The sequence below is a fragment of the Scardinius erythrophthalmus genome (assembly GCF_964197995.2).
Source record: "Scardinius erythrophthalmus genome assembly, chromosome: 8".
Lineage (NCBI taxonomy): Eukaryota > Metazoa > Chordata > Actinopteri > Cypriniformes > Leuciscidae > Scardinius > Scardinius erythrophthalmus.
Window position 1 is genome coordinate 35643244 of NC_138228.1, and position 27731 is coordinate 35670974.

Consider the following 27731-nt stretch of genomic DNA (forward strand, 5'->3'; position numbering starts at 1 on the left):
CTTTTTCAGGGAACACAGTTACAGTCAAGTAACCCGAGACGTTCCCTTTAAAAAGCTACACTCAATGCTGCACTTGATTTAAGCGCTATGGGAATGTGAACATGGACGCGGGAAGTAGGCCTGTTGGCAAACTGTGATGACAATAAAATGATAGCTTATAAATATATCTCTGGTTGTTGCTTCTGTTCCACAACATTTTGTATGTCATGTTTGGGGTGTGGGATGAAGAGAGGGATATTTTTAGTAATTATTTAATTAAAAATTATTTAATTTATCTTCAGTGTGTAGTATTAGCCAATCAGGTGTCTTGACGCGAATCACGCGATTACGATTCAGCCTACGCAGCACAAAAAAAAACACGTAGTCTAAAAAACTACTAGTGATAACGTTAGTCTATATCAATATCAGCAAGATAATTAGTTAGCAATGTCTCAAAAGAGAATTTTGGATTTTTTTCAATCGAACCCCAAAAACCCGAGGCCGAGGACTAGCGAGAAGAATTCTCCAACTGACTCCTCATCCAGAGGTAACGTTACAGCCCCGCCCGACCAGGACAAGCTAGCTTCTGTCATTCCCGGTGCTAGCCAATACGACCAGGCTGCAGGTGACACTAACGCTAGCACTTCATATTCAAAAAATTCTCAGTCTGCCCCCGACAAGAGTGAGACTGCTGCAGCAGGGACATCACCTTTACCATCTGAGCCATTTCAGCCAAGGAATTTCGACTTCCCCACCAAGCGTTTTGGGACTGAAGGTTTTTCAAGATCGTTTAAATCAGCTTGGTTTGAAAGATGGAAATGGCTCCATTATGTCAATGACACTGACAAAGCACTGTGTTTTATTTGTTGTTCTGTGGTAGCCAAAAAGTTGGTACATTACTTTTACAGAGCTGACGCTGTATTCATCAGAGGGGGATTTTCGAATTGGCGTAAAGCCACAGAAAAATTCAGAGATCACGAGAAGTCGTTATTCCACCTTGAGGCTGCGAACAAAATCGCTGTGCTAAATAGTACACCGATTAGTGCCCTGCTCTCAGACGCGGTTGCGAAGGAGCAGATTACTGGCAGAGTGGTTCTCCAAGATGCCTTCAAGTCAGTACGCTATTTGGTCCAACAGGGCTTACCTCTCCGAGGCCGCGATCATCGTGAAGGACATTTCTGGCGTATGATGATTGACCGCACCGAGTCGCTTCCCGCAGCTCGCCAGTGGATGCTCCGCAGGGATAACTGGCTGTCAGATACGATCCAAAACGAGATGATAGAACTGCTTGCACATGCTGTGCAGCGAAGGTTGGTTTCTGGGGCAATGGTTTCTCATTACTTTGGACTGACGGCTGATGGCACTACAGACATTAGCTCATCAGAGCAGTTTTCCTGCCATGTGCATTATGTGGATGCTGATTTGTGTCAACAGAGTGTGTTTTGGGGATTTTACAGCGCGCCAGATTCGAAAGCAGACACTCTATTCAGGTGCATCACTGACATATTTTTGCGCTTGCACCCGCCGATTGAAAAGCTTCAAGGCTACTGTTTTGACGGGGCAAGTAATATGTCTGGACGTTTCACCGGCGTACGTGCGCGTCTTGCAGAAGTCTGCCCTGGCTCCTTGTTTGTCTATTGTTGCAATCACTCGTTGGATCTTGCTTTGCAAGAGGTGGCTCGGGATGTGGCTCTTGTCGCAGACGTATTTAACTTTGTACAGAGCACCTCCAACCTCATCCGAGAGTCAGCAAAACGCAAGAGTTTGTATCAGTCTCTTTTCCCTGACGGAGAACCCGTGTCCAATGTCGCAGCTCTGTGTCCGACAAGATGGTGCGTAAGGACCAAGGCGATATCCAGACTCCTACAAGGATATGGACCGCTGTTGGAGACCCTGCGAGCTCTCAAAAAGGACTGGAGTGTTCGTGGGGAGACTCGGTCGAAAATATCAGGACTTCTCAAGCAAGCTATGAAGGGCAGAACTGTCTTCGGGCTGTTGTGCTGTGAGGCTATGTTTGGACCTTGTGAGGCTGTGGCAAGAAGTTTGCAGAAGGCTGATGCAAGCGTTTCTGGTGCACTTGAGTGCATTAAAGTTCTCAAAGAGCGCATAGGTAAGCTATATTCTTTGCTTTTTGTTACCTATAATTGCTTTTTTTTTGTGTGGACGATTTGCATGTCAATCTCTTTTGCGCGCATTGGTGTGGTCAAATAAAAACTCTAATTTAAAAAAAAAAGTTCAGACGGTGGGGAAGAAAGCACACCCTGTTTATTTTCTTTATTTAACAAAAGCACAATGTTTTGATTTGATTGTAAGTGGACACATAAAAAAGTAGAAATATCACAGATTCTTTTTTCATATTTCTTTTTTTTGTATGAGCATAAATGACGAAGTAATTTAAGTTTATTATGCTATAGTGTGAAGAAAATCCAGCAAAACGCGCCGGCGACCTCAGAGGGTTAACCGTAAATAATAACATGTATTATTATTATTATAGGTGCACTGAGGGGAGAAGGAGTTGTGGACACTATTTTGTTGAAAGCAAAAGCGTCTGCATCTGCTCTCAGCCTGAAGTGGCCAAAACATTCCAGGGTCAGCAGAACACCAAATCGTCTTCGGGACACCACTGTGCTGGAGGATTTAGCAGACAGTGGTGAATTAAAGTGGCGACGGGACTTTTTTGAGGCAGTGGATTTAATGAATTCGGAAATGGAGCGCAGATTCGATCAAGCTGGTTTGTCAACAGCTGCAAAGAGGGAGAGAGTGCTGCTGGATTCTGCAAAGGGCCTTGTTTCAGATGCTGACTTGAATAACCTTCAGCTTCCACAGACACAGATAGACATTGCGTCCCTAGGCCTGCAACTGAAGATGCTGGGTGGCCTTACCAAACAACATGCATTCCACTCAGTCCAAGAACTTGCTCGCTTTGTATCAGCTCTGCATCCACAAACAAGAGGACTTTTCACAGAGGTGGAACGGCTGATCCACTTGTGCCTTTGTTTACCAGTGTCTACTGCTGGCTCCGAAAGGTCTTTCTCTGCTCTTCGCCGCCTGAAAACCTGGCTCCGTAGCACTATCACTCAGAGTAGACTTTCTCACATGGCACTGCTTCACATCCACAAAAACATTTTGGATGATCTGGATATTCAGGGTCTCATGGCAGAGTTTATCAGCCGAACTCCAGAGCGCAAATCTACCTTTGGTGTACCAAAATCATCGTAAGGTAGAGACACGGTGTCTTACATCTCTGCGTCTTTTTCCTGCCGCCGTGCAGGCCCAGATGGTAGCCTATATGATTGTGATTTATGCATGCCTATTATAAAGAAACGAATAGTCTGTAACTTTTTAGAATTTTATTTAATTTAGAATCACATATTACTGTCATAATACAGATTTTGCATAGTCTGTTACTTTTTTGGCCGTTATGCAGTTTATGAATACTTAATCTACTTGTGGTTGTTTTAAAATAAACATACATTGCCATCTAGAAAACCGATCCTGGTGTCGACCTCCTTGTTTTTAGACATTTTGATTATGCATGTATTGCTAATAATATATAATTTACATTGATTATAAATGACATTTTAATTTATATGCACACGGCAACATATTTAGATAGGCCTACTAGACTTTTTTTGTGTGTGTGTAGGCTATTTGTTTTCTGATTTTAACGCTATAAAGATCGTTGCCGTGCTTGCATCACTCCCTTACTCCTCCTATAGTCCCTATGGCGTGAATGCAAATGGAAAAAAAGGTTTTAAGGGAGAGTAGTAATAATTTGTTACATTTATATAGCGCTTTTCTAGGTACTAGTAGTTAATAGATCTGTTTAGAAGTGGACTTTTCCTATACCTCAACCAATGTGAAATTGTCAGTTTTGTGGTGGCTGCCCCTGTTACGGCCACCATGACAAACAAATAGTTGCTCTGACTTACGCCCCTGGCTAGTGCGGTGGACGTAGGACTGAAGAGCACGGACTGAGTCTCTCCTGATCCGCCGTTGTAAACGCCAGAAGGCCTCAAGAGTGACCGGATGTACGGTCGAGAAAGGGACCTTAGGCAGGCAGTCAGGATGAGGATGCACGATTCTTTTTAAAGTGGTAGCCATGAGAAAGCCATCTTAAAAGTCAGAAATTTATCAGACGCTGACCCTAGAGGTTCCAAGGGGGTCTCTCAACCAGACCCTCCAGGACTTTAGCTAAGTCTCATAAAGGGATCTTGGTTTTAACGGGAGGCCTCAGCTGACTGGCTCCACAAACGATGTGGGCGAGCAGAGGATGTTTCTCAAGTGACACCCCGTCAATCAAGGCATGGCAAGCCGACAAAGCAGCCACATAAACCCTGAGAGTGGCAGGGCATGTGCCTGCTGATAAGTTTTTTCTGCAGGAAGTCCAGAACTGAACTAATCCGGCAGTTAACTGGATCTGCATTACGTGCAGTGCACCTTTCAAAGACACCCCATTAATTGACATAACTTCCTTTGGTGGAGGGAGCCCTAGCACTGAGAATGGTCTCTATGATATCAACTGAAAACCCAGTGTCCCTCAGTTGGTACCATTCCGGGGCCAAGCATGAATGTTCCACAACTCGGGCTGGGGATATTGTCCCCTGTGTTTGAGACTGATGGTCCCTGCTGTTCGGGATCGCCCAGTGCGAGCCGTCGAGGAGAGAGATTATTTCCGAGAACCAAACTCTGTTCAGCCAACAAGGAGCTATCAGTAAGAGGCAAGGACCCTTGATGACAAACCTTGGCCAGGACTCCTAAGGGTGTAAATCGTCCTAAGGGACAGGAACTTGTCCTGACCCTAAAGCAGAGACTGCTGCACTCGCCTGTTAGAAGGCGCAAACACATTCCGCCTGATGATTTTTGTAGGCGACTACCATAGTATTGTCCACCTGCGTTAGCACATGATAGGCCCTGTAACAACATTGGCTATCGAATCATTCGTCGTTGGTTTGAATTAACAAATTCAAATACTCTGTGTTGCTAAAAACATTTCTTCCTGAATACAAAAGCTGGTGCACTTTGAACTCGTGAGTGCAAATCAGGCTTTGGCTCCAGCTAGTCGGCCAATTGACTTTTACGACACTAATTTCACCTCAGAGACATTCCGAACCCCCCCTTTCCCCTCTCTGGACCACAGAGAGATAACGAAACTTGAAACTTTCTACACACACACAAACACACACAAACATCCCTTTGTGTTTAAATTAGGATAGAATATACTTTAATTTATGTACAATTACGTTAGGCATGTGTGATTTAGTTTGGCTTTATAATAGAGGTGTGGTTTTGAAATGTATTCTTTAATCAATAGTGTTTTAGTTAGAGAATGTTCAACAATATTCTCTGGCAATTGCCTTCCCCCCACTTTGCTGTTTTATTGCCTAAAGGAATGTCCAGCAACAAAGATTTTAGGAGTGGAGCAGTGTTAATCTTTAACCCTACTTAAATCCTACATTTTCTATACGTATAACCATTGAAGAAATATGTAAACCTGAATGTAATTTCTCTTTTCCACGATTGTTCTTCTCTGTGATGGGTTGTTGTATTCTTGTAAACCTTAAAGGAATAATGTTTCAGATGTGCACCCTGTTGCAATCATAGATATGCCATGTGGATCTTTTTAAAAAAGTCCAATTTTCATTCCCACTTGTAAATGCACATCACATTTTAGGTTAGTCTTATTCCCAGTTTGTTAATCGAACTTTTAATACTTATCTTACAGAGTAAGAAGGTACTTCTAGGCCGTAGCTTTTAAACATACCAAATTTGGTCTTGAATTAAACCTCCATATACCCGTAGGAAAGATATGGATACCAAATTATGATAAAATGCATTTTACTGCAGTTATAATTGTTTAACGTAGAAATGGCATGATCCTAAGACTGCCATAAAACATGCAAATCCAACTCATAGTGAGACAAAGAACTTTTCTCCCGCCTGGAATTTCGCATTCCAATTGGCTCAAGCCCCAGGGAGGAGTGAAATTCCTGTGCCCTAGAAAAGCGGTTACACTCCGCGTTCTGCTGAGTTGAGTTCTGTTCTGTATTTCCTTTCGTCTTGTTTTGTTCCTGCACTTTCACGAACCCGCCTCGTCAGCGAGAAGACCTTATGGCTCCCTTTGGGGAGCGTTTTCAATTTTCTTTAAGTCTTTTTTTTTTTTTTTTCGTCTTCGGACTCCACGAAGCAAACGCAGCAAACAACTTCAACTCAAAGAGAAAGACTCTTTCGAAAACCCCGCTACCGCGCTCACCAGAAGACACAAGAGCGCGAGCCCGGCTTTCTTAAAGAAACACACGCACGATGGTCTTAGGACACACGCATGAAATCTGCGTTCTTCAGCAACAAAGAGAACCATTTTGCAAGATAAGTTTATTGAACTTTTAATGTGATTTGATTCCTTGCTGTCTCTCAAAAGGTTACCTGTGTTTTTGCGATGAGAGAGATCATCTCGGTGATCTCTCTCATCCTGAACTTTAGTTTCACTTTCTCCCTTTCATCCTCTCCCTCTCTCATCTGTTATCCGTTTGGTCTTGTAATGTTTTCATCCGTATGTTTCTGTTGTAAATATGTATTTACTCTGTGTATACTCGTAGTTTCGATGTAGTATTAGTCTAATTATTAAATTCCATATGTCCTTGACTGACTCTGTTTTAATTGCCCATGTTACTTAGTCCCTGAAATGTTCGATCTTAGCTATATGCTTTACCTTGGTAGGCTACGATTTAAGTAACCTAATTTTAGTCTACAAACACCGAGAGTGTCTTTTCAAGGCCTGGAAAAGATACTCTTTCTCGTGTTTGTAAGAAGGATAATTTTCCTTGAGAGTTAATTTAATCTTACGTACAATCTGTTCGCTGGACAAACAGATTGTTTGATAACTAAATTAATTTCATTAAAGTTATCCCATAACTTCGAGCTGAAATAAGAACAATTGATGTATTAATGACGAACCATAACCCGTTATGGTAATCGTTCATATATCAATCTAGTTCAGCTGCGATAAATTAATGTAACTGTAACATACAAAATATTAATCATATTCATGATTAATTATTAAAATTCCCTATAGATCATTTGAGCTAATATTAATATTAATGTACGACCCATTGTTTTTACATGTTTTGGTGGAGAATGCGGGCATTTCAAACTTTGTTTATGGGCAATATTCAGTTTCAGTCTGTTTATATGGTTATTAATAATTTTTGCGCATTATGAAATTATGAATTTGTGAGTTAAGTCGCTAACGCGAACTCACTCCTAACTGTCCAAGGCAAAAAGCCGAAGTCAGTAGGCCTAACGTACATTTTAACAAGTTGCTAAAATATGCCTAGACGATTTTAGCACTGTTAAATGCTACGTACACTGCAGTATTTAATATTACAAATGTCCTGTTAAGAGATGAAGAAATATCTCTGCAGTTGATACATTTCTAATATTTGTTTTAAATCGCTGTGAACGAAGAATTCTCACGTGCGTACTACCGGTATTAATAAATATGTTTTCTAAGCGAGAGTCCTTATTAAACATAGGCCTTGCATGCATGCTATATTGTTATTGAATTCGTGGTTAGTCCAGTGATATTCAACAAAACGGTAAACTCCTGGTTAACATTGACCTAGCTAATCAATCGAAAACCTAAATACACAAATCAAGTGCTATTTTGATAAATGTGTAATATGGGAGTCTAACAACAGACGGAAAATTCCTGTTGTCCACATTTGAGTATTTGCGGGAAGAAACCCCGCCATACTTTCCTGTGCAATATTAATAGCACCAAAAGGTCCGCCGAGACCTCTGTCCTATTTGTGAGTGTTGCAGAAATCAGCGCGTGACGCGAGCTGAAAAGCTCTTAGCGTTTGAATCACATTGAAGTTGTGTAATTCCATTTACTAAACGCCAGAGGGCGTAAGTGTTTAGCAGCCTCAAATTACCCCTTTGCCCTCTGATTTCCGCCTGCATGAGCGCAACAACGCCATCTCGTGGCCAGTTATCAGATAACGCTCTCTTTACGGCTGAATTCATTTCCCTGTGAATTAATGTTTAAACTCTAAATAACTATTCGCATTTATAGCTTTGCTCGTGCGTTTATTATTTTGTGTTAGACAATTTTCCTGCTTTTGGACTGATACATTTACTCTGAGTTTGGTTCAAACAAGATTTGGATTAAAACTCAGATTAAATCTCAGCCATTCCCTTAGAGGAAACAACGGCACCTAGTGGCCGCCACCCGCGAGGTCGGTTCACTCAGCTCTCTTTCCTCTCTTTTCAAATCCTTTCGTGAATTGTTTACTTCTACTTTTCTCTTTTGGTTATCTTAATAAATTATTGATGAGACTTCACTGTTAACATAAATTTTTATGGGATATTATTCTGAGGTCTCCGTTTCTTTACACGCTCATTTAAATTTGATTTAAACTAGTTTGAATTTTAAATTTAAATTGAGTTGTCTATTCAGCCACTGGTATCCACTTGGAAGAAACAGCGCCACCGTGTGGCCTTGTGGATACTAAGTTGGCATCACTGTTTCCCTCCTTTCACTCTTTTATATCGTCTTCCTCTCCTGATTATTTTTATAAATAGGACTGATACTTTAGGGTATCTGGATTATTATAAGAGATCATTCTTATTTTTACATTTCTTTACATGCTTATTTTAAATTTTAATTTAAACAAGTTTTGAATTTTTAATTTGAATTAAGTTTTATGTTTGCCAGGTTAAGCACAGAGAGGGAGCCCCCTTGTGGTGAAAACCAACTACTGCGGCCTGCTTCTTCTCCCGTGTTTCAATCCTGCCCCTTTCTATTTTGATTTTTAAATTTTTATTTTTTTTTATTCTATTATTTTATTTCTACTGTTATTCTTTTCCTTCTCTCTTTTGGGTTAGGTCATTTTGATAAGTAACATTATCATAATCTCCTTTTGTTTATTATTATTTAGTAAAACCTTTGACTCTTATTGCCACATAAATAACTAATCCATTTGGTTTAAACAAACTAGCCTTAATTCATTTTAAGTTTCACTTGTTTATCCTTTGTGTATTTATAGGTGGCATTCACTAGAGCACTGTGGGAAGTTGCAGTCATCTCGGATTGGTTTCCGCGAGCGAGGTTGTCCAACCGGCGTTACTGACACTCGCCGTTCTGTGAGTTTCGGACACTTCCGAATCCCGTACCATCGTTGCGGCACGCAACTTCGACATTAGCAATTTGGCACTCCAAAGGTCAACCGCGCCAGCCGACACACACAAAGCAATTTTGGGACAATAAACCCGAACTGAGGCCTAAAAGTGGGCCACTCTCCGGAGAGTCCCGGGCTAAAACCCAATTTTGTCGTATTGTCTGGCCGGGGAAACCTTGGTGTTGCCAGGTTGTGTTTTAAAGTCGCAAGTTGTCTGAGAGGGCGCAGCGAGGTACAGGGAGAAAACGAAGTTGCCCGAGAACACTGCGGTCAAGTGTTGGGAACCGTCGGAGGGGTTGACTTAGCCACGGATCCCACCAGAGCGGCTTCAATTCACCACAGGTTAATCTAAATTTAGTAAAACCCATTCCACTTACTATAAGCCACAGAATATTAGATATTCCCCCGGGTATATTCTAGATGTATGGCCCACCTTTCCCTCTTCTCTAAGCCATACCATCTTCGTAGGTTTCCTACCCCCCAAAAGCCCCCACTCACCTGTTGGCCTATCTTAAACCCTAGCAGTGGTAATAGCTTAGGTCTCGTTATCCTCTTGAACACATTCTGTGTTACTATACTGTTTATTTAATTTCAGACCTAGTCATCACTAGTGTTTTGTTTACCTTAGTCTTTTCTATCCCTTGTTCTGTTGTGATTTGTTTCTTTCATTTCACTTAGAGACAGTAACCTATGAGAGCCACCAAGGAAGCTAGATAATAGGGCGACAAACCAAGCAGCCGGTGTCATCACGTGACCCGCGAGGCTACTGCCTGTCAAATCTCTAGTTCGGGTCCTTCGACCCAAGTCAATTGGCTCCGCTAACTGTCTAACTGTGCATCAGTTAGCCCAAAATTCTCATAAACGGCATAGCCCGTATGAGTATAGCTCTTTAACCTTAGAACGAACTTGCATTGGTCTCTTTGTGTGTGTGCTGTGCTTCTCTCGCCTACAGTGAAGCCAATATGTCCCGTGCATCCAGTCCCGCGGTCCGTCGGGAGCACTTAGCGACATGGCTGGAAGCGACAACGAGCACCTTCCTGCCCAAGGAAGCCAGTGACCTGCAGCATCTGAACCAAACGCAGCTGGACACTGAGCTGGACCAGCTGATGGCACAGGATCCTAGCCAGAGTTACACCCACAAAGAACTCGCCAGGATCACCGGGACCCTAGCTCACCTCCTCGTCGCCCAGGCACGGCTCAGCGAACGGAGCAACATCGACCTGGAGCAGCAAGCCGCAACGCTAAAGCTTCAAGCGGATGAGGCCTGGAAGGACCAGGCCCGGACCCAGAGTCGTCTAGATCAGCTCCTCCTCGAGACCCAGAGCCAGCGCGAGAAAGAGGACGCCACAGATCCAGAACTACAGAAAGAAGTAGAAAGACTTCGAAATGCCCTGCAAGATCTGCGCCTCAACACAGACCAAAGAGAACAGTTGGAGAGAGAAACCAGAAAAGAACTCGACGAAAAACTCCAACAAAGTGACGCTCTCCTAGGGAGAGCCGAGACTGAACTAAAAGAAGCAGAAGCAAAAGCCAGGGCCTGCGAAAAACATTTGCAAACGGCCCGAGCTAAAATCAGCGAGCTTACTCTGCAGAGAGACGAGCTCCAAGATGAACTTGACACTGTTCATGCAGAACTGAAACCTTCTTACAGACTGCAGAGTGGCTGGAACGGAGAAACGCACATCACAGAGTTTCCCCTGACCAACTGGTCCGCACCTTTCAGCCAAGAACCCAGAGCTGAAAAGGGAGATGTAAGCCCGCCGCTCAAGACATCACCAGCCAGCTTCCAAGACCATCTGTCAACAGCGAAAGGGGGAGGACCCTTCCAGAAAACCCATGCCACTTACCACGGCACAGCCCCCCGAGAACTTGACAAGATAGCCCGAAACATTCCTATGTTTAATCCAGATTCTGCAGGACATTATGACATTCATGCTTATTTAAGAGACATTGACTTTCACGTGCAAACTGTCGCCAACATGACGGCTTGGGACAAATTGTATTTGTTAAGAATAACGGCTAGTAGTGATGTTCGTAGTTTTCTAGACCGTCAACCACAGGCTGTCAAAACGGACTTCCAACAATTACGGCAAGATTTGATCAGTGAATTCTCTGATCCAGACTCCGATCAAGGCTTCATCGCTGCCGTAGACCTCAAACAAGGTCGGCGTGAACACCCCCAGATCTACTACAACCGACTCCGACAAGCCTTCTTCGGAGCACAGAATGAGCCAGGGATGGAACAGGATGTTACATTTAGAACTCTTTTCCTGCGGAATCTCCATCCAACCTTATCCCATCATATTGGGGTTTTGGCCGATGCACGGGCCATGTCTACCCAACAGCTGCGTGACTTAGCCCATAAAGCTTACACCAAGCAAAAGACTATTTCTGAAAAGACTGTGAAAAACCCCACAATCTATTCTGTCTCTGAACACTGTTCAAAACTGACTTTAGAGGGTGTCCCACAACACCACAGTCACAGACATTTTTACAGAGAGTCACGACCGTTCCAAACCAGCAGAGGGCAACACAATCGCGGTGGTGCTCGTCCAAAGAACCAGAGCGAGCGCTCTAAAAGATTCCGGGAAACCGGCCGGCGACCCAAGAAGAGCCGATCTCCACTGTCCAGGACAACTAGCCCCGACAGAAAGTGGAACCACTCTCGACACGACACTGGTAAGCTCAAGCCTGAGCCCACATCAGATAACCACAGTGCATCCACGTCTGAGACAGCAGAGATCCTAAAAGTGCTGAAAGAGCTTCTTCACCAAAAACGTTGCAAGGAAGACAAGAAGGACGAGCCAGACATCTTATGTCTAAGCATAAGAACTGAAACCAAACCGTCTGACCGCCATCTGACTGAGCCAAGCACCCCGAACACTGCTCATCATCCACAGACCACAGAGCTAACTGTCACATCACAAGGTGACAACATCACCAAAGCTCCACAGCTGACAGCTGCACACCATGAACGAAACAGCACACCTCCTCACACCAGGTACCAAAATACCAAGGTACCAGAAAACGCTGTTCTGTCTAACTGCCTCCACAGCAAGCTACACGAGACCGGTCCTAACCACCCAACGACCGTCACACCTGCCATGCCAACATTCCTGGGCAACCTAATCAAAAAGGGGGTGGCCCAAAAACTCTACCTGAACATCACGTTGGAAGAGGAAGTGAGCATGGAAGCCCTGATAGACACAGGATCGGACATTACGGTGATCTCAAATCAACTGTTCCAAAGACTCCAATTTAAAGCTAAGAGACAAGACCGAACTCTTACACCTCAAACTTGTGAACTGAACGTACAGTCATACAGTCAACATGACATCCGGCTCGAACAGGTAGCCCACATTCACCTGACGATTGGTCCTTTGAGTCTAGTCCATCCCGTGTTCATCTCAAAAATGGACACTTTTCCGTTCCTCATTGGCAGAGACCTTCTAGATCGTTTTGAACCGTTACTGGACTTGAAACAGCTCAAAGTCTGGGCTCAAGTATGAGAACTTTGCCCCCTCCAGTCACAGCCAGACGGTCAGGTCACAAAGGTCACAGAGTTCATGGGAACTCCCACAGCCAGCCAGCAAGACACAGACTTAGCACCAACTGAAGGTTCGAATCCGCTACCCTGCACCTTACAGCCCACCAAAGACTTTGACACTTGCTGCCTCAATGTCATGACTGACCTGCAGCGACATGACCTCATTCAAGCCATTGCCAAGCCTGGCGCACTAAACAACAAGCTGTGGCCACTTTCAACCCACCCACCCACCCTAAAGAAAGTGAAGATTAAACACAGCATAAGAACTTTACAAGCTCAACTGCCTACCTCAGAGCCGCTTACGCTGGCTCCGCTGTTTACAAAGACAACCATAACTGACATGCGGGCTTCTGACATCCACATCAAGACTTTAAATGCCCACCTCTCAAAACCCTCCAACCACCCTCGCATGCCGTCTGACCTCACTGACAACCAGTGCCTCAGACCACTGCATAACACAACGCACATGCTGCGCGTACAGAACAACATTATGAGTTGTGCACCGATTGACATCACAATGCCAAGGCTTGTACTGCCACAGCGCACAAAGGGGGATAAACTGCTAATGTTCATCTATAACGCATCATGTGCTGCACAACGCAACACCAGAGACACTGACGAGACACTGAAGCAAGCGACAAGCCGACAGCAAGATGTGGCAAAACATGGGCCAAGGCGAACTAAACCCAGTCGCCGCCCACAAAGTAAAAAGACTGCCCTGTCCAATCAAAGACAACCCTTGCTGGCTTCTTCCTCCCCTTTCTCTCTCTCTCTCCCTGTTGTCTGTGCCAGGTTGCTGCTGTGGTTCGCCATGCTGTACTGTTTGCCAACCAGAGGACAGCTGCCACCGAGAGAACGACCGAGACCCCAGATCACTGACGGCAGGACCTACCCCCAGCAAGTGCATGTTCGACTCATCCAGCCCCGCCCGGTCTACAGAGCACACCACCCCAGCTCCGTAGCCCAATACATCTGGACAAGTGTCCGACGGACAGAGGACTCCCTCTCTCACGCCGAGGCCAAGGTCGAACACATGTTCAACCAACTTGAGAAAGTGACTGTTGCACAATCGGGACTCCTAAGCACCAACCACCACTCCAGCCAGTTCCTGGGAGCATTGCTCAGAACCGGAGCTGCTGCCAGAACTCTGTTTAACATTGGTGTGTCCATTGTAAATGCAGCGAACCAGACTGCAAACTCCATGAAGCCGCAGTTTACTGTCTCACAGAGTGACTTTGTCCAGACTCAGCTGGTTACAGTGCCAACGACAGACATGCTGTGGGAGGTTAGCTCCTCCAATGACAGCATAGCCACAGGTGTAATCCCACCATACCTGATACTAAGCCTGATGCTAACTGTGCTGGTTTCCGCCATCAACATGCCAGCTGACTTTCTACAAAAACACCTGGCCTACTCTCTGGGTAGCGCCATCTCACTCTGCTTCGATCCCGAGCAGAGGGAAGTGGGCCTTCTCCTAAATCCGCCTATCATCGAGTCAAGCCAAGTCTACAGACTTACAGGCATTTGCAAGGTCAGATTTTGGGAAAACAACACCCACCTCAAGATAAGCCCTCCAGACGTGGTGGCCTACCACGATGGCGACACACAACGGTACTCAGCTCCAAACCTACACCTGTGTACTATGACCAAAGACATTTGTTATCTCTGCCTTAGCAAACCCTTACTCAGAGACAACGCTGAAGAAATCTGCGGGTTGCACCCCCTGGTCAGCAAAGTCACCCACACACAAGCAGAGATAGCAGGTGAAAGGTGGCGTGCTAACGCACCTGTGCACACCGCCACTGTCACTCACGACCAGCATGACACAACCAGCCGTGTCAACATGCTCAACCAGAAAATGGGACTTCAATTACTGAAAGGTGTCATCCTACACCTTGATGGCCTGACATGGTACCAGCTTCCCAGCAAAGAGTACCAGACAGCACTGAAACTACCATCCTCCAAAAACTTCAACGTCACCTTGAATCCAGGACTGGAACTCCGTAGTGAGAAAAGGGGGTCCCAACTCATGGACATTGCTCCTGCCAACAAAACCCTCCGAGCACCGGCTCGACGGCCCGTTCTGAACACTTCATCTGCGGTCCGAGGCTGGAACGCCGCCGACATTGGGCTGTGCACCTTTGCAGGTAATCAGCCACACCCTAACACTAGGTTGGTCTCCATCCTGTACAGAAGACTCAACGAGATGCGATGCAGCCAAGCGCACGAAAGCTGTGTCCAAAGGTTTCAGACGGAATCCCCAGAAAGGGGGTGTCAAGTCAGAGACCACGCCGAACCTCATCGAGCTGAATCCTCAGCTCCAAGCACCACCTGCCTTCCTACCGTCATGATCCACCTGCTACACGACTGTCATGATTCACCTGCCATGTGACCATTGTGATGATTGTCGTCCGACGATGTCCACACGGACTTCACCGGACGAAAAGGGGGAATATGTAACAACATTGGCTATCGAATCATTCGTCGTTGGTTTGAATTAACAAATTCAAATACTCTGTGTTGCTAAAAACATTTCTTCCTGAATACAAAAGCTGGTGCACTTTGAACTCGTGAGTGCAAATCAGGCTTTGGCTCCAGCTAGTCGGCCAATTGACTTTTACGACACTAATTTTACCTCAGAGACATTCCGAACCCCCCCTTTCCCCTCTCTGGACCACAGAGAGATAACGAAACTTGAAACTTTCTACACACACACAAACACACACAAACATCCCTTTGTGTTTAAATTAGGATAGAATATACTTTAATTTATGTACAATTACATTAGGCATGTGTGATTTAGTTTGGCTTTATAATAGAGGTGTGGTTTTGAAATGTATTCTTTAATCAATAGTGTTTTAGTTAGAGAATGTTCAACAATATTCTCTGGCAATTGCCTTCCCCCCACTTTGCTGTTTTATTGCCTAAAGGAATGTCCAGCAACAAAGATTTTAGGAGTGGAGCAGTGTTAATCTTTAACCCTACTTAAATCCTACATTTTCTATATGTATAACCATTGAAGAAATATGTAAACCTGAATGTAATTTCTCTTTTCCACGATTGTTCTTCTCTGTGATGGGTTGTTGTATTCTTGTAAACCTTAAAGGAATAATGTTTCAGATGTGCACCCTGTTGCAATCATAGATATGCCATGTGGATCTTTTTAAAAAAGTCCAATTTTCATTCCCACTTGTAAATGCACATCACATTTTAGGTTAGTCTTATTCCCAGTTTGTTAATCGAACTTTTAATACTTATCTTACAGAGTAAGAAGGTACTTCTAGGCCGTAGCTTTTAAACATACCAAATTTGGTCTTGAATTAAACCTCCATATACCCGTAGGAAAGATATGGATACCAAATTATGATAAAATGCATTTTACTGCAGTTATAATTGTTTAACGTAGAAATGGCATGATCCTAAGACTGCCATAAAACATGCAAATCCAACTCATAGTGAGACAAAGAACTTTTCTCCCGCCTGGAATTTCGCATTCCAATTGGCTCAAGCCCCAGGGAGGAGTGAAATTCCTGTGCCCTAGAAAAGCGGTTACACTCCGCGTTCTGCTGAGTTGAGTTCTGTTCTGTATTGCCTTTCGTCTTGTTTTGTTCCTGCACTTTCACGAACCCGCCTCGTCAGCGAGAAGACCTTATGGCTCCCTTTGGGGAGCGTTTTCAATTTTCTTTAAGTCTTTTTTTTTTATTTTCGTCTTCGGACTCCACGAAGCAAACGCAGCAAACAACTTCAACTCAAAGAGAAAGACTCTTTCGAAAACCCCGCTACCGCGCTCACCAGAAGACACAAGAGCGCGAGCCCGGCTTTCTTAAAGAAACACACGCACGATGGTCTTAGGACACACGCATGAAATCTGCGTTCTTCAGCAACAAAGAGAACCATTTTGCAAGATAAGTTTATTGAACTTTTAATGTGATTTGATTCCTTGCTGTCTCTCAAAAGGTTACCTGTGTTTTTGCGATGAGAGAGATCATCTCGGTGATCTCTCTCATCCTGAACTTTAGTTTCACTTTCTCCCTTTCATCCTCTCCCTCTCTCATCTGTTATCCGTTTGGTCTTGTAATGTTTTCATCCGTATGTTTCTGTTGTAAATATGTATTTACTCTGTGTATACTCGTAGTTTCGATGTAGTATTAGTCTAATTATTAAATTCCATATGTCCTTGACTGACTCTGTTTTAATTGCCCATGTTACTTAGTCCCTGAAATGTTCGATCTTAGCTATATGCTTTACCTTGGTAGGCTACGATTTAAGTAACCTAATTTTAGTCTACAAACACCGAGAGTGTCTTTTCAAGGCCTGGAAAAGATACTCTTTCTCGTGTTTGTAAGAAGGATAATTTTCCTTGAGAGTTAATTTAATCTTACGTACAATCTGTTCGCTGGACAAACAGATTGTTTGATAACTAAATTAATTCCATTAAAGTTATCCCATAACTTCGAGCTGAAATAAGAACAATTGATGTATTAATGACGAACCATAACCCGTTATGGTAATCGTTCATATATCAATCTAGTTCAGCTGCGATAAATTAATGTAACTGTAACATACAAAATATTAATCATATTCATGATTAATTATTAAAATTCCCTATAGATCATTTGAGCTAATATTAATATTAATGTACGACCCATTGTTTTTACAGCCCTTAAACTGCTGGAGGAAGTATTTCAGGGCCAAAAAGATGCCTCCCCAGATACCGCTACCCAGGCCCGACAGGGAGGCATCTTTCGTTAGCATTCTGTGACGGCAAGACACACCTACTGTAGAGTGGGACCCAAGGCAAGGAACCGGGGTCTGAACCACGTAGAAAGGGAATGAAGCCGCAGCGAGTAACCCTTACAATAAACATGGATTTTAGAAAGTGCACAAAGCATTCAGCGCGTGACTTACCATAAACATGAATTTTTAGAAAGGACACAAAGCACTCAGCGCGTGCCCTTGCCCTTATTTACCTTTAGGGATTGTATAGATGAAATCACCCGTGTTTTGAGCCACAACTTGAAGTGGTCTCATGTGCAAAAGGCCCAGAGGGATAACTGTGGACGCAGCTGCCATAAGACCTATGTAATGTCCTGACCTAGCCAGATGTCCCTTAGGGTGTTTAAAATGGTCTTTATATGAGGGGGAGACAGATGTGCCCCCGATGGTGACAGAGTCCCATTTAACCCCCAAGCATGTTACCCTCTGGTCAGGAGAGAGAACAATCTTCTTGGTGTTGCATTTCAGCCCCAGAGAGAGAAGATGAGCGGGGATCGATCTCGATGTCAAAGTGCAAGCTCTTGAGACTGGGCCAGTATCAGCCAATCGTCTATGTAACATGGCTAGGTCGAATGGATGGACACGATATTGGTAAGCTTCGCCCCCAAAAGCAAACCTCAGGAACTTCCTGTGTTGTGGCAATAGTTTTATGTGAAAATGTGTGTCTTTAAGATCGATCGTGAAGAACCAATCGCCATGTTGAATTTGCAACACAATCTTCTTGATAGTTAGAATCTTGAACTTGAGTGTTCTGACGGAACGGTTCAAGCCTCAAAGATCTAAAAACGGATCCAGTTCCCCATTTCTTTTTTCTTTTGTGACAGCAGATGCGCCTACTCCTGTTTCATGTTAGTGGGATCCACTCCGTTAAAAGGAGGAGGGCAACATATTCCTTTTTACTGTCTTTAGGATGCAAAGAGAGATACCCTGCAGTAGCTTTCATGCTGCCAAAATCTCTTTAAAGGGGTGCCAATTTTGATAATTCCTGTTGGGGGAATATTACATGTTCTGTGTCCTGGGCGATAACAGGAACAACAGAACATTCAACATTTTGCTGGAAACCGCGGGGTGGCGGGGATGTTACAGTGGTTTCGTGAGGGTGTCAGGATAGAGCTGATTGAGGTATTTTACATGCCCCGTCCCTAAGGGGCACACCCCCAGAGACCTGGGACAAAAACAACAAAAAAAACCTCAGGATTTTTGTCTTTGTTCTATTATGAGGCTGCTGTGCGCGACGAGCCAGTCCCAGTCTTTACGAGGGGGAGCGCAACTCGCCACACTCTGCTTTTGAGCCCCCATTTTGTTATTTTTTTTAAGCAGATCAGCCGGGTACACCTGCAACACTGCCATAGTGTGCAGAGCAGCGCCAGTCTGACCCCCACCAGCGTGGATGTTATTATACACGGCTTGGTGGGGAGTGCTGACTCCTTAAATGACGATGAGCTCCAGAGAAGAGATAGCCCACGAGTGTCAATCAGACAAGCAAACACGGTCTGGATGACAGGCCAGAACATTCCACTGTGATCGCAATCACCATGCTCAAACGCAAGGGCAGCATGCTCTTTCCCCAAACAAACCAAAACAGCATTGGTGTATGTCTGATTCAGCCATAGGACGTGAACACAGAGGCACACACCGTTTGTTTTGAAAATCACTCATTTTCTTTTTGTTTCTTTTTCTTTCACTTGTCAGACAGAGTGTAGAGGAAAAGAGAGATATTTTTCTGCGCACTGCCTAGCAAAAACTTACTCCTATTAGAGGAAATAGAGAGTTTTTGAGAGCTTGAGAAGCACACACACATCCAGGGGCGCCCCCAAGGGGTGGCCAGGGGTGGCCACGGCCACCACTGTATAAACTCTGGCCACCCCTGTGCCACCCCTAGTATGATTTTGCAATGGGTACTATTAATTTGAATACATAATATAAATTCACAATAGTTCATGAAGTGAAATAAAATAAAACGCAACACCCGCTGCAGCCACCAAAAAAAGATTGTAGATTGTTTGGCGCCACTAGGCAGAGTAGCTGTTTCACTGCCCCTCCCCCTCTCCAATCCTATCATTGAGTTGACTGCTCTGTCAGTGCAAGAAGCGGGTGATTCGATCACGGGAGAGCATCTTATTCTTTTGGAGAGACGACGTCACGACAAACGGCAACGGGTATGTATCGTTATGCCATACAGTAGTGACTTATAGTGAAGACATTTATGTATGTTCTAAGTTAACTTTTCCTCAGTAAAGTTTTTACAGTGTTGAATTAACATTAGCTAAAATTATACGCTAGCGCTGATAAACTACAAAGTTAGTTTACTAGCCATGACTGGTCACACTGTGCAATATCAATTTGCAGAGGAAGGATGAAGAGAAAATCTACAAACATCTCAAATTTTTTTAAGAAGAAATGTAGCACAGGGGAGTGTAGGTCTGAGGAGGAAGGCAGGTGTGAGAATACACTACAAGATAATGTCCAAAATGAGGCAGAGAAGAAAGCCAGTGAGCAGGCAGAAGCTGCTAGAGGGGATCTTGCAGAGCACAGCGAGGAACAGGCAGAATCAGTGGTGGATCCTGGGCCAGCAGGTGAAGTTAAATAGACAAGACTGCTATGTTCTGATGTGACACACACACACACACACACACACACACACACACACACACACACACACACACACACACACACACACACACACACACACACACATAAAAGTTTTATGTTAATAAAAGAACTTATCAGAAAATTGTAGCTTTAATAAGATATTTAATTCATTTATTTAGGGCAGACCGTTTGATAACTTTATTCAATATCTGTTAGACGGGTAGGACGGCCACAGGTAAATACGACATTAATTATAATGTGTTATGTGAAGATTGTTTTAGGTTCACTTAAATTAAAAGTTGCTATTTTCCATAGCCTAATAAATGTTGTAATTTATAGCTTTCAATTATACACTGTAATGTGGAATGTCTGTCATTAATGTAAAAAAAAAAAGCAATTTCATAGAGACATCAGTACCTGTATTAATATCTTTCATTCATAAAAAAATGGCATCAGGCCTACTACAAATTATTATTTTTTTAAACTATCTTTAAGCTTTTTCTACATTAATTTGGAGTATAACTGTAAAATCAATACAATATAAAAATATTAAAAACACAGATGTTTTTAATTGTGATTAATCGCAATTAATCACAGATTTTTGTATTAATTAGTTACTTTTTTAATTGATTGACCGCTAATTAATATTAATGTATTATTTTTTACATTCATTGAATTAAGAGTCATGATATTCATATTCTGATGTTATTTAGGCTAGTAATTAGTAGAGCTGGAAGAGTCTAAATAGAAATGTCTACAGACCTAAATTTCAAATGTTATTAATAATTACTGTAGAGAGGGGCTATTATTATATTATTGTTGTTATTAGTAGTTGTTGTAGTAGTTATTTTTAACTATTATTTTCAAATCAAGCTTTGTGTTCTCTTCTTGATTTATTATAGATTTATCCCAGTCAAGAGCCGAGAGACCCAAACAGCCACTTCTGAAGGTTTTCCCTCGGACCCTCATAGGCGATCGAAGACGGGGCTTCATGAAAGAGTGGTACAGTACCCATAAATGGCTGGAATATTCTCAAGGTAAAGATGCTGCTTTCTGCTATGCCTGTCGGCACTTCAGTCTCCCTTCTTCACGTGATTCAGCATTTACGTCTGAAGGATTCCGGCACTGGAAGAAAGCAACCTTTAGCGATGGAGGATTTGCTAGCCATGCAAAATCAGAATCACATACCAATGCTATGTTAGCCTGGAAAGACTATGAAAAATTGGCAGAAAGCAAATGTTCTCTCTCTGCTTCTTTAAGTGCAGAATATGAAAAACTAGTAAAGGAAAATAGAGAGTACATTAAAACAATTGCGGAAACCCTGCTTCTCACAGCAACGCAAAATATAGCTCAGAGAGCACATAATGAAACCGAGGGTGAGAACAAAGGGAATTTTCTATCTATTATGGAGTTACTTGCTAAGCATGATAACACAGTCAAGAAGAAAATGACTAGTCAAAGAAATGCAATATACCTTGGCCATAGAACACAAAATGAAATGATTGATTGCCTGGCTGAAATGGTGCGAACCTCAATAATTAGCGAAGTTACTCAAAGTGAGGCCTTCAGCATTATGGTTGATGAGACCAAAGACATCAGTAAGAAGGAACAGATGTCCTTTGTGATAAGATATTATTATAATGGCTCTATATTAGAAAGTTTTCTTTCATTTGAAGCTGCGGAACGCTTGGACGCTGAAGCACTTTCTCAGAAAATCATACAGATAATGCAGAAGTATGGCCTTGACTACAGAAACAATTTAGTAGGGCAAGCATATGATGGTGCCTCTGTCATGAGCGGAAAAAACACAGGTGTGCAGGCACGCATTAAATTAGAGGCCCCGTTAGCTTTTTATATACACTGTAATGCACACTGCTTAAATTTGGTATTGGTTGACAGTGTGAAATGCCTTCCTGAAGCCAGCTGCTTCTTTTCTTTGTTACAGAAACTGTATGTTTTTATGTCAGGGTCCTATGTACACCAAAGGTGGATAGAGGTGCAGAAAGACATGTATCAGGGGGTGACAAGAGAATTACAAAGGTTGATAGAGACACGGTGGGCGTGTAGGCATAATGCATGCAAAACAGTAAAGGATAGACTGCCAGCCATCATACATCTACTCAAAAAAATCTCTGAAGAAAGCAATGCTGAAAGAGCTGTTGAAGCAAGAGGTCTTTTAGCACAAATAGATCTCAAGTTCATTTGTCTCCTTATTACACTCACCAACATTTTTGGTGAGATCAAGCATCTGTCTGACATTTTACAGTCCTCACAGCTGAATTTGGGCATAGCTGTTACCCTTGTTGATTCGCTTGTTGACACATTGAATGGATATCGAGAGGGCTCTGTCTTCAATGAAATTTGGGACAACACAATGACTCTCGCCGAGCAATGCAGTGTCAATGTTGTATCTTCAGGACGTCAGGTCACACCAAGCTCTAGGCTTGAAGGGTATTACATTTCCACACCAATAGCTCAGAGACAGGTCAGCACAGATAAGGAATCATTTAGGACAGGCTCCTTCATTCCAATTGTTGATGTACTTCTCTCTGAGATTAAGAGAAGGTTTTCTAAAGAGAATTGTGTCATAATGGCAGGCATACAGGCATTGAATCCTGGAAGTCCCACGTTTTGTGAGAAAAATGTATTGTTTCCATTTGCCTCACAATACAACTGTAGCACTGAGGATCTAGAATATGAAATTCCTCAACTTAAACGAGTTCTTGAAAGGAAGCAAACCAGCGGTGAGGAAGTGCCATCCAATTTAGTAGACCTCACAGTCTTCCTTGAGCCATATAGGGAGATTTTCCATGAGATATTTAAACTTTGCAAAATTGCTCTTGCATTACCTGTGAGCACTGCAGCATGTGAGCGCAGTTTTTCTGTGCTAAAGTTGATCAAGACTGTCTTGAGAAATACAATGAGTGAGGAACGATTGAGCAGTTTGGGGGTGTTAAGTATAGAGTCGAGAAGGGCAAAGGCCATAAATCTCGATGATTTTGTGGATGTGTTTGCAAAAAGACATGGCAATAGGAGAATAAAGATGTATTGATAAGATTGTGGCCTAATAAAACAGGGAAATGAATTGGTTGTGAGTAGGCTCTGTTAAAATGTACATTGTCTATATAGTAATGCATTTTGTTCAGTTTTTCTCGTATTCATTTTAGGCATATGCTATATTTGTGTATAATAAAAGAAAGTTGTAAAGTGTTTTTAAACTACATATTGTCATTTTATTTGGTCTGCACATATTTGCTGATGTATAATTATTTTTAAGGACAAGAACTACACTATGTAAAGAATAATTAATTGCCAATTAAAGCTACAGTCTGTAAGTTTTACCTCTTTGTCTCCATCTCTGTCTGAACCCTGAAATTGCAGTTATTTGCAGAGTTATCTTCTTTACGTGGTTTGTGCATTGGCACGGCTCCTCAGCACAGAAGAATCTAGTGTTTTGAGGTGTACGTGTGGGTTGTCAATCAACACACCAGTTGTCAATGATGATTGTCGTTTTGAACTTGCTGGATTACAAACCGCCATCAAAATGACAAGTTTAATTACATTCCAGCTGCTGTAAGAAAAGGCTACAAATGATCCGCCACTGGCTGCATCTTCACATGCAACAAATTGACTGTGGAAAATTTTTAACCAAAAAAAGTTACGGGTTGCAGCTTTAAAGTCATATTGTTACATTAAAGGTTGTGTAGGTAAGAATTGTCTAAAGAACTTTTTTTCAAATTGGCTTAAACTGTCTTTATATACCAATACATAATTAAAATGTAAGTACTTTGAAAAAGAGAGTATAAAAATTGAGTGACTATAGTGTATTTAATCTTCAAAAAACACAGCTCATTAATTCCTACCGGGACGAAACAAGTGATTGGCTTGCGCGACTGTCACTCTCCGTTGCCATGACTACCGCCGCTATTACTGGCTTTGCCCACGTGCGTGCAGTCGCGCACCCGTTTTTAGGTGGGAGTGAATGGAATTAATGAGCTGTGTTTATTGAAGATTAAATACACTAGTCACTCAATTTTTTATACTCTCTATTTCAGAGTACTTGCATTTTAATTATGTATTGGTATATAAAGACAGTTTAAACAAATTTGAATAAAAGTTTTTTTTAGACAATTCTGACCTACCCTACCTTTAACCAGAAACAAACATAAACAAGTATAACACACATTACACTGATTTTATTTATTTTTTTATTTATTTTGGTGCCACCCCAATAATTTGCTGTGACCTCCTCTGGCCACCCCTATTAAAATGTTCTGGGGGCGCCACTGCACACATCACAAGACAAAAGACCTGCCGATGCACCTGTGGCACATCTAATTATAGCCTCTGACGTGTGCGCATTCCAATGGCGTCACTGTCCCAAGGCTATAAAAGCTCAGTCAATTCTATTGACGTGTTGCACACGTATATTCACAGCTGGTCACGCAAAAAAGCGTTCCCATAGCACTTAAATCAAGCGCATCATTGAGTGTAGCTTTTGAAAGGGAACACTGTCATTCATCTCAATTTCGTGAATGATTCACAATACAATAATTTATCAGATTGAAGACGAGCTTCATCGTATTCAGGCCATTGTGATTTTCTGGTGCGATCGGCTGATAATTGTCCTTCAACAGCATCTTCGGGTTTTGTCGTCTGTGCAGCGAAACAGAGGTTCTACTGGAATGTAGCAAATTTATGTGGTAATGTGCCATTAATAATTAAACAAAACGCTTGACTTTAATAAACTGTTACCTATTTAAGCATCAAGAAAGGTAAAACTTGCTGTCGGCCAACATCGGTTAACAGTAGGCTACAATGTTATCGTCTAAACGCCTGTTAATAAAAATGACAGACAATGAATTACAAAGCTCCGAAAAGTCTTTCAAATCAATAAATGCACATTTCAAAAGTTTTTATTTTTGCCAAATATTAAACTAGAGACAAAATCATGGAAACTGTTCATAGAGCTGAGTTTCAAACTCAGAACGCTTGAAGCCCTGTGAGGCACATGTTGTAGCGTTGACCACACAGCTATTGTCTGAAAGCTTAACATCTTATGCTCATGTAAAGCCTTATTGATGTAACATTTTTCTATTACAATGTTTTATGTTGAAATGTTTTCATTATTTATAAAAAAAAAAATATATGCTAACCATAACAACATAACAACATATTTAATTCTTAAAATAATAAAGAATGCTAAAACACAACTGCTACCAACTAATATCTGTTAGCAAGTCTTGACAATGTTTAAATTAAACGATCATTTTGTTTAATTTATTTCACTGTTGTTTCAGTTAATAAATGTACTAACAAATTAAAATAACACAAAGTATAGTACCTATTATATAGACGCATAACCTGAGATAAATAGCCTTAATAGAAAAACTGGGCACACAATGTTAACGTTTAGCCTACTTTGCTTAAATTTGATGCAATAATAGAAGCCTACGTTTGTTTCAGTTCTAAATTTGTACTTTAATTTCAGTATTGTGATTAAGAAGTTTTTTAACTAAAATGTTTCACTTGAATTTATCTGCTACCAGGCCAGCTAGCAGATTACGTAATAGAGAGAATAAACTGACACTTTTCAAAGTCTGTGATTATAGTGACACTTAGCGGTAAAAAGCAGCTAATACACGACCCCAATTTTAAACGGCGACGGTAAAAGTATTATTCTGGTTGAGTACCAACTGTATGTGCGACACAGATGGAACTCTCTACAGCGAGAAATAGCACGAGTAAATTGAAGAAACACCTGGACCTGTGTCACGCTAACACTAAGCTAAAAAAGAGAGCTGCAGCGGACAAGAGCGCAGGCAAGACAAGCAACATAAATTAAGTTTATCTCTGTCTGCTGAAGTGAAGAGACTAGTGTCCACCCAATGTGTGCCAGGTTTGTGCTGTGAACCTGAACTAAAATAAAATAAAATAATAGAAATGAAAAGAAAAGAAAAAGAGGTTGTGCGTCTTGCCATGTCATTAGGCTATAGGTTGCATTATAGTGGGCTCTAGCTGTGTTTAGTATCTCTACCATAATTTACCAGACTTTGATCGTTTGTCTACTTTGGAGATTCTGACATTGATTGTTACTTATTGTATTGCGCCATGAGCCTTCCTACACAGTCATTGTGTTATACCACATCACCCTCCATTGGATGTATAATGTGCAGCAATAAACTACATTTTAGCATTTTAGAATATCTAGTCATACTTCTGAGGTTATTTTGGAAAAAAAACTCAAAAGTAACGCAAAAGTAGTGTAACGCATTACAATTCAGAGACAGTAATACTGCAATGCAACTAATTACTTTCAAATGACAGTAACTAGTAATATATAATGTATTACATTTTGGAAGTAACTTGCCCAACTCTACACTTCTTTAATTATCACACCTGATTCAGATCACTAGGAAAGAACATGAACTAAACTGAGAGCCATTTGCATGACACAGTTTTCAACTAAAAACGGGGATTTGTTTTATGAATTTTTTTATGAATTTTGCACAAAAACAGCATTTTGGGGGCCTGAAAATGCAAACTTATGAAAACGTTTTTTACGTATGTTTTGAAATAATTTGTTAAAATGGTGACATCATGCGCATGCATATTACGTGCTCAATCATTAGGTCTGTAGTGTTTCTTCACAAAGTGACATCGCCAACTACTAATCTGGCATTCATAATACAGCGTTTTAGTAAGTTTCACAGATCCGTGTGAATGGGGATCGTTTTGACAACACTGTATGCAAAAAGTTTAGCTTTTTTAGTACGTTTTTTGTCGTGTAAATGTACCGAGTGTGTCAGATAAGGGAGACATACAAAATGTGCACAGCATTGGGTGCCCAGACAGGGGTATAATGACCTATACTTTTTGGTGTCAAATAACCATGCACCCAATATACCTGCTGTCTTTGTAAAACTACACAAGGGATTTAAAAAGAATATCAAACAGTTTTCATAATCTTTTATAATTTCAAACAGTTTTTATAATTTTATATTTAAAGTTGGAATGCTGAATTTGGGACATTCAGTTTCATGCCTGATGTATTAGGCCTGTTGCACAAGCAAGTACTAAATTTGAGGATGTCCATGTGTTCTTACCTCGATGAGAGGATGCCAGTGTGCGATGGGTTTGCGTGGGTAAGTCAGCATTTCATTCCAGTGTTCTCTTCCCAAACCCTCGGCATCATTACCTACTCGGCATACACCGATGACCTCATTGTGACCTACACTGTGAAAAGAAACAGCGAAATACTCTGTTTACTTCGTAAGACTACATCTTGCAGAAATATTGTTCTAAAAAAAACATGTCTGTCTTAGCGGGCTTTCAAACTGAGCATGTTTGCAGCGGTCCGAATCCGAATCTATCAAACACTGGTTCATTTGCATTCATTACAAACGAGCACAGTTCAATATACTGTGTGTTTTTTAACATAATTTGGTTCTATTATGCAAAACAGAGTGAACAAAATTTGTATCTACTGTATGTGTGTAGCATGAAGGCAGCTTTCTGCTGCTAGCAAACTGTTACTTTTGAGCTACTCAGCTTGCACTCATTATGCATGACAACACTGCATGCTCACTCTCGCTCATTTTCCTAAGGTAAATCATCACCACTGTCATACCCTATATTATTTTCATATATTTTCATAT

At 42.0% G+C, this 27731-nt stretch overlaps 1 protein-coding gene across 1 annotated transcript in view; it reads right to left on the reverse strand.

Moving 5' to 3' along the window:
* The window catches only part of syt9a (synaptotagmin IXa), a 99366-nt gene that overhangs the window by 12045 nt on the left and 59590 nt on the right, over window positions 1–27731 (reverse strand). The window contains exon 6 of the mRNA XM_081372362.1: window positions 27180–27309. Within this exon, the coding sequence (XP_081228488.1) occupies window positions 27180–27309 (130 nt within the window). The remainder of the gene's footprint in view (window positions 1–27179; window positions 27310–27731) is intronic.